The 13,316-nt window shown below is 40.9% G+C and overlaps 2 protein-coding genes across 2 annotated transcripts; both read right to left on the bottom strand.

The window, feature by feature from the left end:
• Positions 1 to 4,809, bottom strand: LOC142046546 (zinc finger Y-chromosomal protein-like). Its single transcript, XM_075063606.1, has one exon. It carries the CDS (start codon positions 4,704 to 4,706, stop codon positions 3,429 to 3,431), a length of 1,278 nt encoding a protein of 425 aa, XP_074919707.1. The 5' UTR covers positions 4,707 to 4,809; the 3' UTR covers positions 1 to 3,428.
• A 563-nt stretch (positions 4,810 to 5,372) lies between these two features.
• LOC116837551 (uncharacterized) lies at positions 5,373 to 13,316 on the bottom strand. The gene is made up of 3 exons (XM_032802079.2): positions 13,182 to 13,316; positions 7,193 to 7,846; positions 5,373 to 6,124 (listed from the first exon to the last, which is right to left on the bottom strand). Exons 1-3 carry the CDS (start codon positions 13,222 to 13,224, stop codon positions 5,400 to 5,402), a joined length of 1,422 nt encoding a protein of 473 aa, XP_032657970.2. The 5' UTR covers positions 13,225 to 13,316; the 3' UTR covers positions 5,373 to 5,399.

The following is a 13,316-nucleotide window of genomic DNA, read 5'->3' as shown; positions in this document are numbered from 1 at the left end:
TGACTGTTTACAAAAGAACATCTTTATTGATAAGAAACATATGACATGGATCAGGAACATTCTCTTCACATATATTGACATTCATGTACCCTGAAGGCCTTTTATATGCAAGAAAAGTAAAGGAGTGTACTTCATTTGTTCCACAGAGACCTCCAAGTGTACTTTTATTTCAAAAAGGACCATCATTTTTATATAAATTCAGTCTTTTGCTTGCTCTTACTACAAAACACACACCAAACTTCCATAAAATGTATATTAATATTCCTTTTGCACACTGAACTCTGATACCAAGAAACAACATGGAACAGCCTTCACTTTATTGTAATTTTTTTAAAAAAAATTAACCCAAATGCCTGCATTAATAGATAAATGAAGTGGTCTAACTTATTACATGAAATGATGTAATCACCTACACCCATTTACTTTTCATAAAGAAGAATTTTATAATACTCTATACTCTGGAAAAGGCACACTGCAACGTAATAAGAGTTGTGGTGCATGGCATACAAAAACAGGACCAAAGTGTAGATATCATCTGTCATTACCACACTTTTCCCACCGGCAAGGCTATTCACTCTTTTCTGATGTTTCAACAATGTTTAGATAGGTAAGATCAAAAACAATTGAGCACATGCAGTTACACCTAGAGAGCACTAGGTGACCCCACTGGTATAGTGCATAGTTGCCCTTTTACATTGATTTTTGCTGCTTTCTTCAGAATTTGTGGTTTCAATTATAAATCAAATTAAGAAAGCTTTTTATGTTTCAAATGTAGACTCTACAACATAACAGGCACTTCTGTGCTATATGAAATATCAGGAAAGATGTGAGATGGACCATCGTAACAGAAGTTTTCAAAGCCTGGTAAGAACCAAAGTTCTACAGCATTAAGCACTGGCAACAAAAACCAACAGAAAATCAGACACTTTTTAAAGAAAAAAAAAAATGAACTAAAAATATCTTTCAGGCCAAACTATGTCCTATTCAGAGGCTATATAAGTAGTTTTATGGGAGCCTGAGGGCTGCTCCTAATTGCATAAAATGGAGCATACTGCAGCCACACTCTGGTAATGTGGAGATGCAGCCGAGAGACCACCACCCTCTCCTCAGATTAAGAGAGCCGCTGATGCTGGAAACTTGTAGTCTCTATGCTACACCTCCATATTAATAAGGAAGACCACAAGGTACATTTGGTCCCCAGTTCTCACCTTAGGTTCCCATACTTCATGCTCTCATTTTCTAGTTTTACTTATTCTGCAGTGCAACTTTCCTGTCTTGAGGCATCAAATAGGAGATTAAAGAAGGGAATACCAAGAATCCCCTAGAGTTTTTCTTTTAATTTACCAGTCTCTTAATCCTTGGCAGTAATTGTAACAGATGCTGGACACAAAGTTCTGCCATTACAAATCCCCTGGTGCAAGTAATGCTGTGGAAATCTTAGCACCATACAATGCAGATGCTCAAGTAACACCTACTCTTACCGCATGAAAGAAAAACCCCAGTTCCATTCTTGGCTCTCCCATTTGCTGTATTTTTACTAAGGTGTAGCTAGATACTTTTTGAGTTAGCTTTTTGCTTGAGTGGACCTTGCACATGCAATTTAATAGAGACAGTATAACGTGATTTAATGAAATTGCTTTGAGGCAGTCTATCAAAATGTTTAGAAAAAGATTTACCAATTTTTCCATTAGCATCTTTAACATTACCACAGTGTTCCTTAACATTACTATGGTTCATTCAAATACATCTCCCTACAAGGGCAAAAATTAAATATTTTAAATGGCAAAAACTGAATTTTACCCACCTTCGGCAAAAGGGAAATTATTTTAGCACTTGAGACTAATGTTAGGAAAATGCATCAAACCATGAATACATTTTACAAACATTAACTGAACTGTTTAATACAAATTGCTGAAATATACATATTACGTTTCCCTTATTCGTCCTTTGTATAGGGCTAACAGTGGAATCTTCAAAAGATACAGGCAGCACTCAAAAGCATAAACTTGAATGTTTCTGAAAAATATACCAGCATTTTGCCAAATGTATTTAAATCAACTGAGTCATTTCCTTCATCTAAAATAAAGAAAAAAGTTTGACCCACAATCAAAGACAGACATTTGGAATAAACACATCATTGATAATGACCTATATCAACAACAAAGAACATGAGCAAACAAGCAGCTCTAGTAAAGTCTCATTTAAGGAGACATTAGTTTAAACTGGAGGACTCTTAATAGATCTACAGCTTTTCTATCAACTCCTCTTAATGAAGGAGATTTTCTGATATGCAACAGAACACTTGGAAAGCAGGCATCAAATGGTAGGCTGGAGGTATCCATTATTTTATCTTGTGCTTCCTACTTCATTTCCTGCAAACAGTTTGGAACTTATCTTGCAAAGTGCTTTGAGGGGGCACAGTATTTTACAAGATTAGGCCTTTGAAGGACAGCAATACAAAACTTTAAGGACATTTCTACTCAGAGTCCAAATCAAGAGTTAAGCCTCAAAAGTACTGATGCAGCAGTACTCACCAATGCTGAATCCACATTAGTAACTTGTTTTCTGGGGTGTGTTTATATAAACATGCCCACTCTGCATTTCTATAATCAATTATTGTAACTAATGGTTTTGTAAGTCACCCTCTCTTGATTCAGTCCTCTTGCAGTATTAGGTAGTTACGGCAATATGAGTAGTTGCAGAAGGACTTCAGAGCAGTGAGTGCAGGTGGTAGCCAATAGGTAGGACTAATTTGTAACTAGATTTTTGATCTGCAGGTTACTGATTTTGTGACAGAGAAGAATTTGATTTAAATTCTTTTCAGAAAGACAGCATATTTTGGTTGTAAAACCCAAGTAAGTGCGACAGGAAGATCTTAGTGTAAGGATGACCCAGCAGTGGAGTACAGCCAATGTAGGAGCGCTGACATCACATCCTCTTCCTTGCTGACAGGATAGTGGTATAAAGTGTGCTCACTGAATAGTTGAGCATTAGCAGAAGTTTGTCTGAATGTTCCAATCTGAGATAGTTTAACAGCCCCTTGTGACTCTTATAAGCCAGTATAATTTAGAAACAGCTCTGAGGCTTCTTTAACACAGCAGTAGAAGTAACACTCAAAACACTGCCCTATTGCTATATGTCAGCATTCCACGCCATCCCCTGACTTCCACTCTATATGCCGTGGGAATACCCAGGAGTCTGGTCCATAATCATTACCATGCCAATTTTACCTAGTGCCAGTTGAAGACATTTCATATAGGTGGGATACAGGGCAAAGAAATTGTGCTCTTCTCCCAAGGTGCAAGTTCAAACTACCACAAACTTTCTAGATCTAAGCTTGTAACTCAGGAATTTTAACAAATCCCAGTTTTATTTTCCAGTTTATAAATGCTGTTTATGTTTCTCTAAGAGATGTATGGTGGAAAGTGTTACATTGCACTTTTGGCATTTGTACATTTTTTATCCTTGTGTGTTTTTACATGTTTCTCCAGAGCACATCTATCTATTGTGGAAAACTTACGCTTGTTGCAGCATAACTTTAAATGAGTTAGTAAGTGGCGCTTCAGGTGGCTAGAAGTGCGGAAAGCAAGAGCACACTGATCACATTTGTATGGCTTTTCACCTGTATGAATTCTCAAATGCTGCTTGAAGTTTCCACTATGGGCAGTAGCATAGCCACACTCTTCACACTTGTATATTTTGACAGGTAGCAGTGATTGCTCTTGGACTTTGCTGCCAGCCAGGTTTTTTTCATCTGAGTGTGAAGCCAAATGCCACTTAAGGGATTGCCATTTGTCTGTTGAATAGTCACAGTTCCTACATTTGAGGTGTTCCATCTTTAAATGCACAAGCTTGTGTCGATTTAGGTGACCTGAAGTACGAAACTTCTTCTGACAAGTGTCACAGCTGTGGGGTTTTTCACCTGTATGAATCCTCATGTGTAGCTTGAGGTTGCTTAAAACATAAGTGATGTAATTACACTGTTCACACTTGTAAAGTTGTGAAAGACTTTGTGATGGCAGAACATGTTCATTTTCCTTGCCCTCACAAACATCCATCTGTTTCTGTAGGTCTTCTGAGCTGAATATGGAACGGACACACTTTAAGTCTTTTGACAAAATAAAATCTTCCCTTTTAGGGCAGATGCCCTTATGTATTTCACAGTGCAGTTTAAGATCATCCGAAGTGCTGCCCAAATAATGGCAATGGTCACATTCTTGACCTTTCTTTATGTGCATAAGATTATGTCTCCGCAAATGGCTGGAGGTGCGAAACATCTTGTTGCACTCCTTACACTCAAATGGTTTTTCGCCGGTGTGTATTCTAAAATGCAGCTTAAGGTTGCTAAAAATGTAAGTGGAATAATCACATTGTTGACACTTGAACAGTTTGTGAGAAGTCCCAATAGGCGGCTGTACATCAATACACTTAGCATTTTCCTCAGCCTTGGGAGGATTTGTAATTATCTCATTACACTCTTGAACTTGTGAATGAGTGACCTTCTGAAAAAAAAGATGCTTCTCTTTGCAAAACACTAAATCACACTGATCGCTCTTGTAAATACTGAAAAGAGTTTCTGATCCAGTCCTCACAACAGGCAAATTGTCAGTTCCCTGGGTGCTTTGGCACGTTTTTTTGCCACAGCACAGATTCGTATCCCTCTCGAATTCATTCTCCTGTTCAAGTTCTGCTCCTGAAGCCAGCATTTCATGTGTCTCATTAGGCAGGTGATCATCCCATTTACTGTCAGAACCAGAAGAAACCCAATCCTTTTGGTAATCACTGTCACCTTTACATGCTTTGCTTTCACTGTATAGAACTGAGCATCTGGCAGGTTTTACAGGTCACTTTCAATTTGTATGAAGAATTTCTCCGTACTTAAGAACTGAGCATCTGGCAGTTTTAAAGTCACTTTCAATTTGATGAGAATTTCTCCGTACTTATGGAGGACTTTTAATTCTCTTCCCTCGACAGGGCAAGCCAAGGGTTCCTAGCCCTTGGTAGCAATTTCTTTGCCAGCATGTGTATTGTGTGTCTCTTAAAGCACTTGTTGCTTGTGAATGATGACGGCAGAAATTCAAGGAATACGGTTAGCCCCTGTAGATGAACTGTGTTTCACCAATGCTTCAAAATACAGTGAAAAAACATCAGAACCTGCATTTGTACCAGTCTATAGCCGGTCATGCAGTACATGTGATTTTAGCATATAGGACAACGCTAACACGAAGAAAGTCACACTGAAGGACACTGATAAAGGCTGTCTGCCTTTATGTCCCTTTCATATGATAACAAAGAGCTTAGGAGCTGGTGAAAGCAAAGAGACAAATTTTCAAGAAAAAGAACTGGAGCATCTGCAGTTTTTACAAGTCACTTTCAATTTGATGAAGAATTTCTCGTACTTACTTTCTTTCCTTTTTTTTATTCACAGATTGTGTTTTTTCTGGGTTCTTGTTCCTGGCTTTTTCAGTGTTCATACTTCTACCTTTTCTTGTATTTTTCAACCTGGTCATTTTCTTATGAAATTTAAGATGGCGTTTAACACTGACAGAAAAGAAAAAGCTTCTTTGGCAAAAGCAGCATTTGTGGATTTTTTTATCCTGATGTGCTGAATGAATATGTTTCTTTAGAATATTTTTACTTGTACACACACAGCTACAAAACCTGCATTTCACATTCAGTGTCTTCTCATGCTTGCACGTAGAACAAGATCCCGTAGAAAGAGCTTTGCTGTTATGCTCATTACCTAGTAGGAATGTCTCTTCTTGCTGCTTTACATTCGGATGTTTTATAATCACATGAGAAACATCACAATCTTCTTGCTTATCCATCTCCCTGGGAGAATGAATTACAGACTGATGAATAAACTCTTCAGAAATATTTAATCCAGGATTATCACAAGCATTCATTGCCAAGTCTCCTACGTCTTCTAGCAACTCTCCTGCTGTAGAAAAGTCACCATTAAAACAAGTAAAAAAAATACTTTGGACTTGCTCTATTTCTTTTACAGCATTCAGATCTTCAAAGTTGCTATCCATCCCATAATTCAGAGTTTCATCTGTAGAGCCATTTCTCATTCTTGTTCTGTCATCGGTTTTATTCTTTGCTGTCTCTAAAGGGACAGTACCTAAAAATGTAAGAAAAATACCTGTGACATGTAATCCAGTAATCTTCTACAGCCTGGCATGATCTCAGTAACTCCCGCCTAAGTGATGATAGGCTAAATGGAGACAACAAAAGAGCCCTAGTGATAAAAAGTGGAGAATTACTGACTGCCAGCAGAGTTTGTATTCAGAGTAGGAAATGCCACTCACTGATGCTAAAAAAGGTAAAATGATTTCCTTATATAAGTTCACTCAGCTGTAGTAGAAGTGGACCTCACAACATAACTACTGGTTCTCCAAGAGTATTCACCAACAGCCATATCTTCATAGCCCTTAACTTTACCTCATCCTTATTGGTGAGCAAAGTGCTAAATTAGGGACTGAAATCACTGACTAGAGGTATAAATAATGTAGGAGAGGTGCAGGGCAAGCTTCCCCCAACAATATGGACAGAATTCCTAACCTGCAATACACCTGTTATTTTGGTCCTGGCCTACTTGTGAACACAAACTGCTGGTTGGACATCATCTGTGCAGAAATTTTGTGCTGGGCATGAGAATGAGACCAAGTTCATTTTCATTCACACCAGTAAATCATGTACCATATTTCTCCATACAATCATTGAATGAACACTTCTGTGGACAGGTCTTGAAAATTTACCTAATGCCTACTAGTCTGATGACTCGGTTTACTAGCCAGGATGGAAAAATGCCTGTGCCACCATGGTGCCACTCCACTCCAAATTAAAGCAACAGAACAGCTGTGTACCATTGTAACACTGGGAATCATCTTTCTATTTCATAAATGTATTGCGTGTGCCTCTACTAGGGGTGGTCAAATAGCAGAAAAAAAAGTCAGAGTATATCAAATTCCACCATTATTAATCTTTTTCTTTCCTATAATACAATATGGTGTAACTTTATCCTGAGCTCTCTTCAGTGCACTTCCTTTCTCTTCCCCCTTTCCCACTCCTGTGTTTTGTACCTCTTTCTTCTCTCACTTCTTCCCCAAACCTCTCTCAATACCATACTTCTGTTTTTTAATCTTAGCTCATGACTATGTCCTTGTCCTTTTCTCGCTCCCTCTCTTACCTTCAGTCTCAACACATCTCTCTGCTTGTTTACAATGGAGTGCTGGCTGGCACTCTTGATTGTTGTCAGTGGAACTGATTGCAGAAGTCTCACATTCCTTTCCATCTTTAAATATTGCTCTTGGAATCAACTGTCTAGTTGTCTCAATAGTCAGACCATCTCTATCCTTATTGTCACCACATAAGAATGGAACAGGAACCTTTTGGCAATCGATGTCATCCTTGCATTCTTTGCTTTCGACACATCCATTTACCTCTCCAGGGTCCATTCTGGGAGCTGACGGACATGACAGATAATTTTGGCTGGGTTTGCTACTGCCCAGAGCATATTGATCACTTATAGAAACTTGGGGTGAATTTAATTTCTCAAACACACTTAGAGTAACCTGCTCTCTCTCTGGACATTTTAGAACAACTTCTTCATTCAAGCTGGGCTGCATTTGACTCCTTAGATCGTCATCACTTGAAGGCACCCGCTTTTCCTCTTGGGTATTTTTTAGATCACCATCATTGGAAGTGACCACCTCTTCTTCTTCACTCTTCAAAATATCACCACCACTCAAGATTGCCTGCTCTTCATCTTCACTTTCTAGAAAATCATCATCACTCAGCACAAAGATAGTGATGGGAAGGTCAATTTCAAAGACATCAGACTCTGAAAACAGACAAAAACAGTATTAGCGCTCCTTCAAAAAAAACCCCAGGGCACCTAACTCTCTTCAATGTAGAGTAAGATAGAGGCCCATCTACATAATCAAAAATTGCATTGCTACTTGGCAATTCCAAGATATATCGCGCACAACATTTCTAAGACACCTTGTTTCCACAGCCATGGTTCACAAGCATTGCAACTACCATCACAAAACACAATCTCTGAGCACATCTCAGCCCAGCCTGTAGCTATGTCAATGCTGTCCACACAAGTAATCTACATATTGTGCAGTGTTACAGCTATGTCTCCACAATCAGCAGGGATAAGAACTATTACTATTATCTGTATTACAACAGAGCGTAGAGCCCACAACTGAGATCAGGATCCCATTATGGTAGGCACTGCACTCTCATGCTCGTATGCACACACACTACGAATGTCAGACCCAAAGTTACAATCTAAATATACAACACAGGCAAAGGGTAGGAAGGGAAACAGGCACAGAGAGGAAAAGCGATTTGATCACACAAGAGGGCAGTGTCATAGGCAGGAACTGAATCCAGTTTCCTGACCTCCAGCCCAATGCCCTATCCACTAGACCACACTGCCTCAAGACACCAAGGTTCTCACTGGTCTTGGGTCTACTGGAGAAATGTCTGGAGAAAATATGAAAAATAAAGTTTATTACTAAATATAAGCTTCAATAAATATAAAAGCAAACGAAAAACATTTTTCTTCTTCTCCTGTAAATTAAAAAGTTTCCTCATTTCTAAACATTGGCAGCAAATGAGAGCTCTGTGTCCTATGTTCTTATAAAAATACATAATCTAAAAAAATCCCACCTACACACTTCTGTATTTCCTCACAGTTTTTTGTTGTTTTTTTTAATTTACTTTTGGGGAGCAGTGATGGGGGCAGGAATGTGAGAAGAGGGATCAGGGGTCATCTTATCGTGTAACTTAAATTCTTAACTCTCCAGGGAGTAGGAATTACGTGTTCTTATTTGTCTGCAGAACACCATACTCAGCTACAGCACTGTCACAATGTAAGAATGACCATACTGGGTCCAACCAATGGTCTATCTAGCCCAGTATCCTGTCTTCCGACAGTGACCAATGCAGATGCTTCAGAGGGAATGAACAGACAAGGGCAATTAATTTAGTGAGCCATCTCCTGTCGCTCAGTCCTAGCATCTGGCAGTCAGAGGCTATGGGACACCCAGAGCATGGGGTTAAAGTCTATGAGATGATGAAGAACGTAAGGTCAGAAGAGACCACCATGATCATCTAGTCTGACCTTCTGCACACAGGAGGCCACAGTACCTCACCCACTTCTGTAATAGACCCCTAACCTCTTGGTGGTTACTAAAGTCCTCAAATCATGGTTTAAAGACTTCAGGTTACAGAGAATCCACTATTTACACTAGTTTAAACCTATAAGTGACCCATGCTGCAGAGGAAGGCAAAAAAAAAAACAAAAAAACGAACGCCAGGGTCTCTCATAATCTGGCTCGAGGGAAAATTCTTTCCCGACCCCAATATGGCAATCAGTTAGTCTCTGAGCATATGGGCAAGACGCACCACCCAGACACCTAGGAAAGAATTCTCTCTAGTAACCCAGAGCCATTCCCATCTATTGTCCTTCATAGCCATTGATGGACCTATCCTCCATGAAATTATCTAATTATTTTTGAATGCTTTTATACTTTTGGTCTTCACAACATTCCCTGGCATATTATGAAGAAATACTTCCTTGTGTTTGTTTTAAATCTGCAGCCCATTAATTTCATCAGAAGATCCCTGGTACTTATGTTATGTGTAGGGGTAAATAATACTTCCCTATTCACTTTCTCCACACCATTCAACATTTTATAGACCTCGATCATATCCCCCTTTAGTCTTTTCCATGCTGAACAGTCCCCATCCTTTTAATCACTCCTCCTATGGAAGATGTTCCATACCCCTAATCATTTTTGTTAACCTTCTCTGTATGTTTTCAAATTCTAATGTATCTTTTTTGAGATGGGGCGACCAGAATTGCATGCAGTATTCAAGGTGTGGGCATACTATGTATTTGTATAGCAGTATTATATCATCTCCTGTCTTATTATTTATCCCTTTCCTAATGGTTTCAAACATTGTTAGCTTTTTTTGACTGCTGCTGCGCGTTGAGTGGATGTTTTCAGAGAACAGAAATTAAAAGGTACAGTGACTAGAGTGAAATCCCTGCAAGCTGCATGGACAGTTTTCAAAGGCACCATAATAGAGGCCCAACCATCTATATACCCAAATTAAAAACACAATAGAAGAACTAAAAAGAGCCCACCATGGCTTAACAACCATGTAAAAGAAGCAGTGGGAAATAAAAAGGCATCTTAAAAAGTGGAAGTCAAATCCTAGGAGGTAAATAGAAAGAAGCAAACATTGCCAAATTAAGTGTAAAATGTAATAAGAAAAGCCAAAAAGGAGTTTGATGAAAGCTAGCCAAAAACTCAAAGGTAATAACAAATGTGTTTTAAGTACATCAGAAGCAGGAAGACCGCCTAAACAACCAGTGGGGCCCCTGGATGATCGAGATACAAAAGGAGCACTTAAAGACGATAAAGTAATTGCGGAGAAACTAGATGATTCTTTGCTTCAGTCTTCCTGGCTGAGGATGTTAGGGGAGATCCCAAACCTGAGCCGACTTTGTAGGTGACAAATCTGAGGATTGTCACAGATTGAGGTGTCACTAAAGGAGGTTTTGGAATTAATTGATAAACTAACAGTAACAAGCCACCCGGACCAGATGGCATTCACCCAAGAGTCTGAAAGAACTCAAATGTGAAATTGCAGAACTACTATGGTTGCAACCTGTCCTTTAAATTGGCTTCTGTACCCACATGACTGGAAGATAGCTAATGTAACACCAAATTTTAAGGGATCTAGAGGTGATCCCGGCAATTACAGACTGTTAAGTCTAATGTCAGTAAAGAATAAAATTGTCAGACACAGAAGAACATAAATGTTGTGGCAAAAGTCAAAATGGTTCTGTAAAGGGAAATCATGTCTTACTAATCTATTAGAGTTCTCTGAAGGGTCAACAACATTGGACAAGGGGGATCCAGTGGAAATAGCTGTACTTAGATTTCCAGAAAGCCTTTGACAAGGTCCGTCACCAAAAGCTCTTACATAAATTAAGTTGTCATGGGATACAGAGGAAGATCTTTCATGGACTGAGAACTGATTAAAAGACAGGAACAAATGGGTAGGAATGAATGTTAATTTTCAGAAAGGAGAGGGGTACTAGTGGTGTTCATCAAGGTCAGTCCTAGACCAATCCTATTCAATTATTCATAAATGATCTGGAGAAAGGGGTAAACAATGAGGTGGCAAAGTTTGCAGATGATACTAAACTGCTCAAGATTGTTAAAACCAAAGCAAACTGTGAAGAACTTCAAAAAGATCTCACAAAACTAAGTGATTGGGCAACCAAATGGCAAATGAAATTTAAGGTGGATAAATGTAAAGTAATACACATTGAGAAAAATAACCCCAAATGAGGAAAGATTAAAAAGGCACTAGGACTTTTCAGCTTGGAAAAGAGGAGACTAAGGGGGGTATGATAGAGGTATATAAAACCATGAGTGATGTGGAGAAAGTGCATAAGGAAAAGTTATTTACTTGTTCCCCTAACATAAGAACTAGGGGCCACCAAATGAAATTAATGGGCAGAAGGTTTAAAACAAATAAAAGGAAGTTCTTCACACAGTGCACAGTAAACTTGTGGAACTCCTTGCCTGAGGCAGCTGTGAAGGCTAGGACTGTAACAGGGTTTAAATGAGAACTGGATAAATTCATGGAGGTTAAATCTAGTAATGGCTATTAGCCAGGATGGGTAAGGAATGGTGTCCCTAGCCTCTGTTTGTTGGAGGATGGTGATGGACAACAGGCGAGAGATCACTTTAATAATAATAATAGGAGATATACCAATCTCCTAGAACTGGAAGGGATCTTGAAAGGGTCATCAAGTCCAGTCCCCTGCCTTCACTAGCAGGACCAATTTTTGCCCCAGATCCCTAAGTGGCCCCTGGAAGGATTGAACTCACAACCCTGGGTTTAGCAGGCCAATGCTAATTGATCATTATCTGTTAGGTTCATGCCCTCTGAGGCACCTGGCATTGGCCACTGTCAGTAGACAGGATACTGGGCTGGATGGACCTTTGGTCTGACCCAGTACGGCCATTCTTATGTTCTTAATGACTCAACAATCTCTTTCTTGAGTGATAACAGCTAATTTAGACTCCATCATTTTGTATGTAATGTTTTCCAATGTGCATTACTTTGTACTTATCAACACAATCTTTGTTCTGTGTTAGGACTGCTTACTGCAAACATATCTGGACATAGTAATTAGTACTATGAAAATTTCAGTGGATCCCTTAGAACACTTAAAAGCTTGCAGGACCAAGTCACTGTGAGTATTCACAGTCACCCCTGCAGGGCTTTGAGAGTCATTTGGCATAGCTCGCCTACTGTTTGGGACAGACCATCCCAGGTTTATTAGGAAGGAATTTAGGTGAAATTAACCAAGTAACAACACAATTGCTCCTCTGGATTTTTTTCCAGGTTGCAAACCGTATATCCCGATTACAAGCGTAAGGATTGTTGGTATCTATTGGGTTTCCGGTTTGCCCGCCCACCGCTAAAGGATCCTCCCCCAGCCTAAGGGGAGGACCCACAGGACCACAGAAGCCCACTGATTATGGGGGACAACTAATAAAAGAACAGGGACAGGAGTGCGGTCAGAGGGTCATAAGAAGGGAGCCGGACGGGGACACCAAGCAGAGAACCCCGGACAGCGCCCACTGCTCCTCGAAGGGGTCAAGGGAGTCAGTGGACGCGGCCCAGAGGAACTCCGCTCAGATACGTGAACAGACCAGGGACCGGAAACAAGCCCCACAGTCACCGGAGTCTCCATCGAGGCGGATAGCAGCGTCACATCAGCAGAGCTCGCTTCGCCAAGCTCAGGCACCTGTGACTCAGAGTCTCTACTGCATCCGCAGACTAGTGGCCACGCTGCCACCCACCCGGCCGGGCAAGCGGAGCTCGCAGGTTCCCCGCGAACTATCCGGCGAGCAGAGGGGACCCTCGCTCTGAACGTGCCTCCACCCAGGCGAGCCAAAGGGCCCCGCCTTTGTCCGCTCGTCCCCGTGGGGGTTGGGGCGCCCCTGCACCTCGCCCGCCCCGGCTGCGGTCGCCCTGACCCAACGCCCCCGGCCCCAGGTGGAGGCGGCCGGGCTCCTCCCGCTTCCAAATCAGGCCCGGAAACCGGCAGCTCCCGGGCGCCAGGCACCTACCGCCGCTCCCTGCCGGCTCCGGACTCCGCAGCGCGGCCGACATGGCTCGGGCCGGCCCGCCGACCTAACAACCGCCCAACCCCTTGGCAACGTGCCACTAGGCCTGCGCCGAGCTTTCCGCGCGCATGCGCGTTA

Source organism: Chelonoidis abingdonii, chromosome 3 (assembly GCF_003597395.2).
Source record: "Chelonoidis abingdonii isolate Lonesome George chromosome 3, CheloAbing_2.0, whole genome shotgun sequence".
Taxonomy (NCBI): domain Eukaryota; kingdom Metazoa; phylum Chordata; order Testudines; family Testudinidae; genus Chelonoidis; species Chelonoidis abingdonii.
This window is presented reverse-complemented; position numbering and strand designations above follow the sequence as displayed.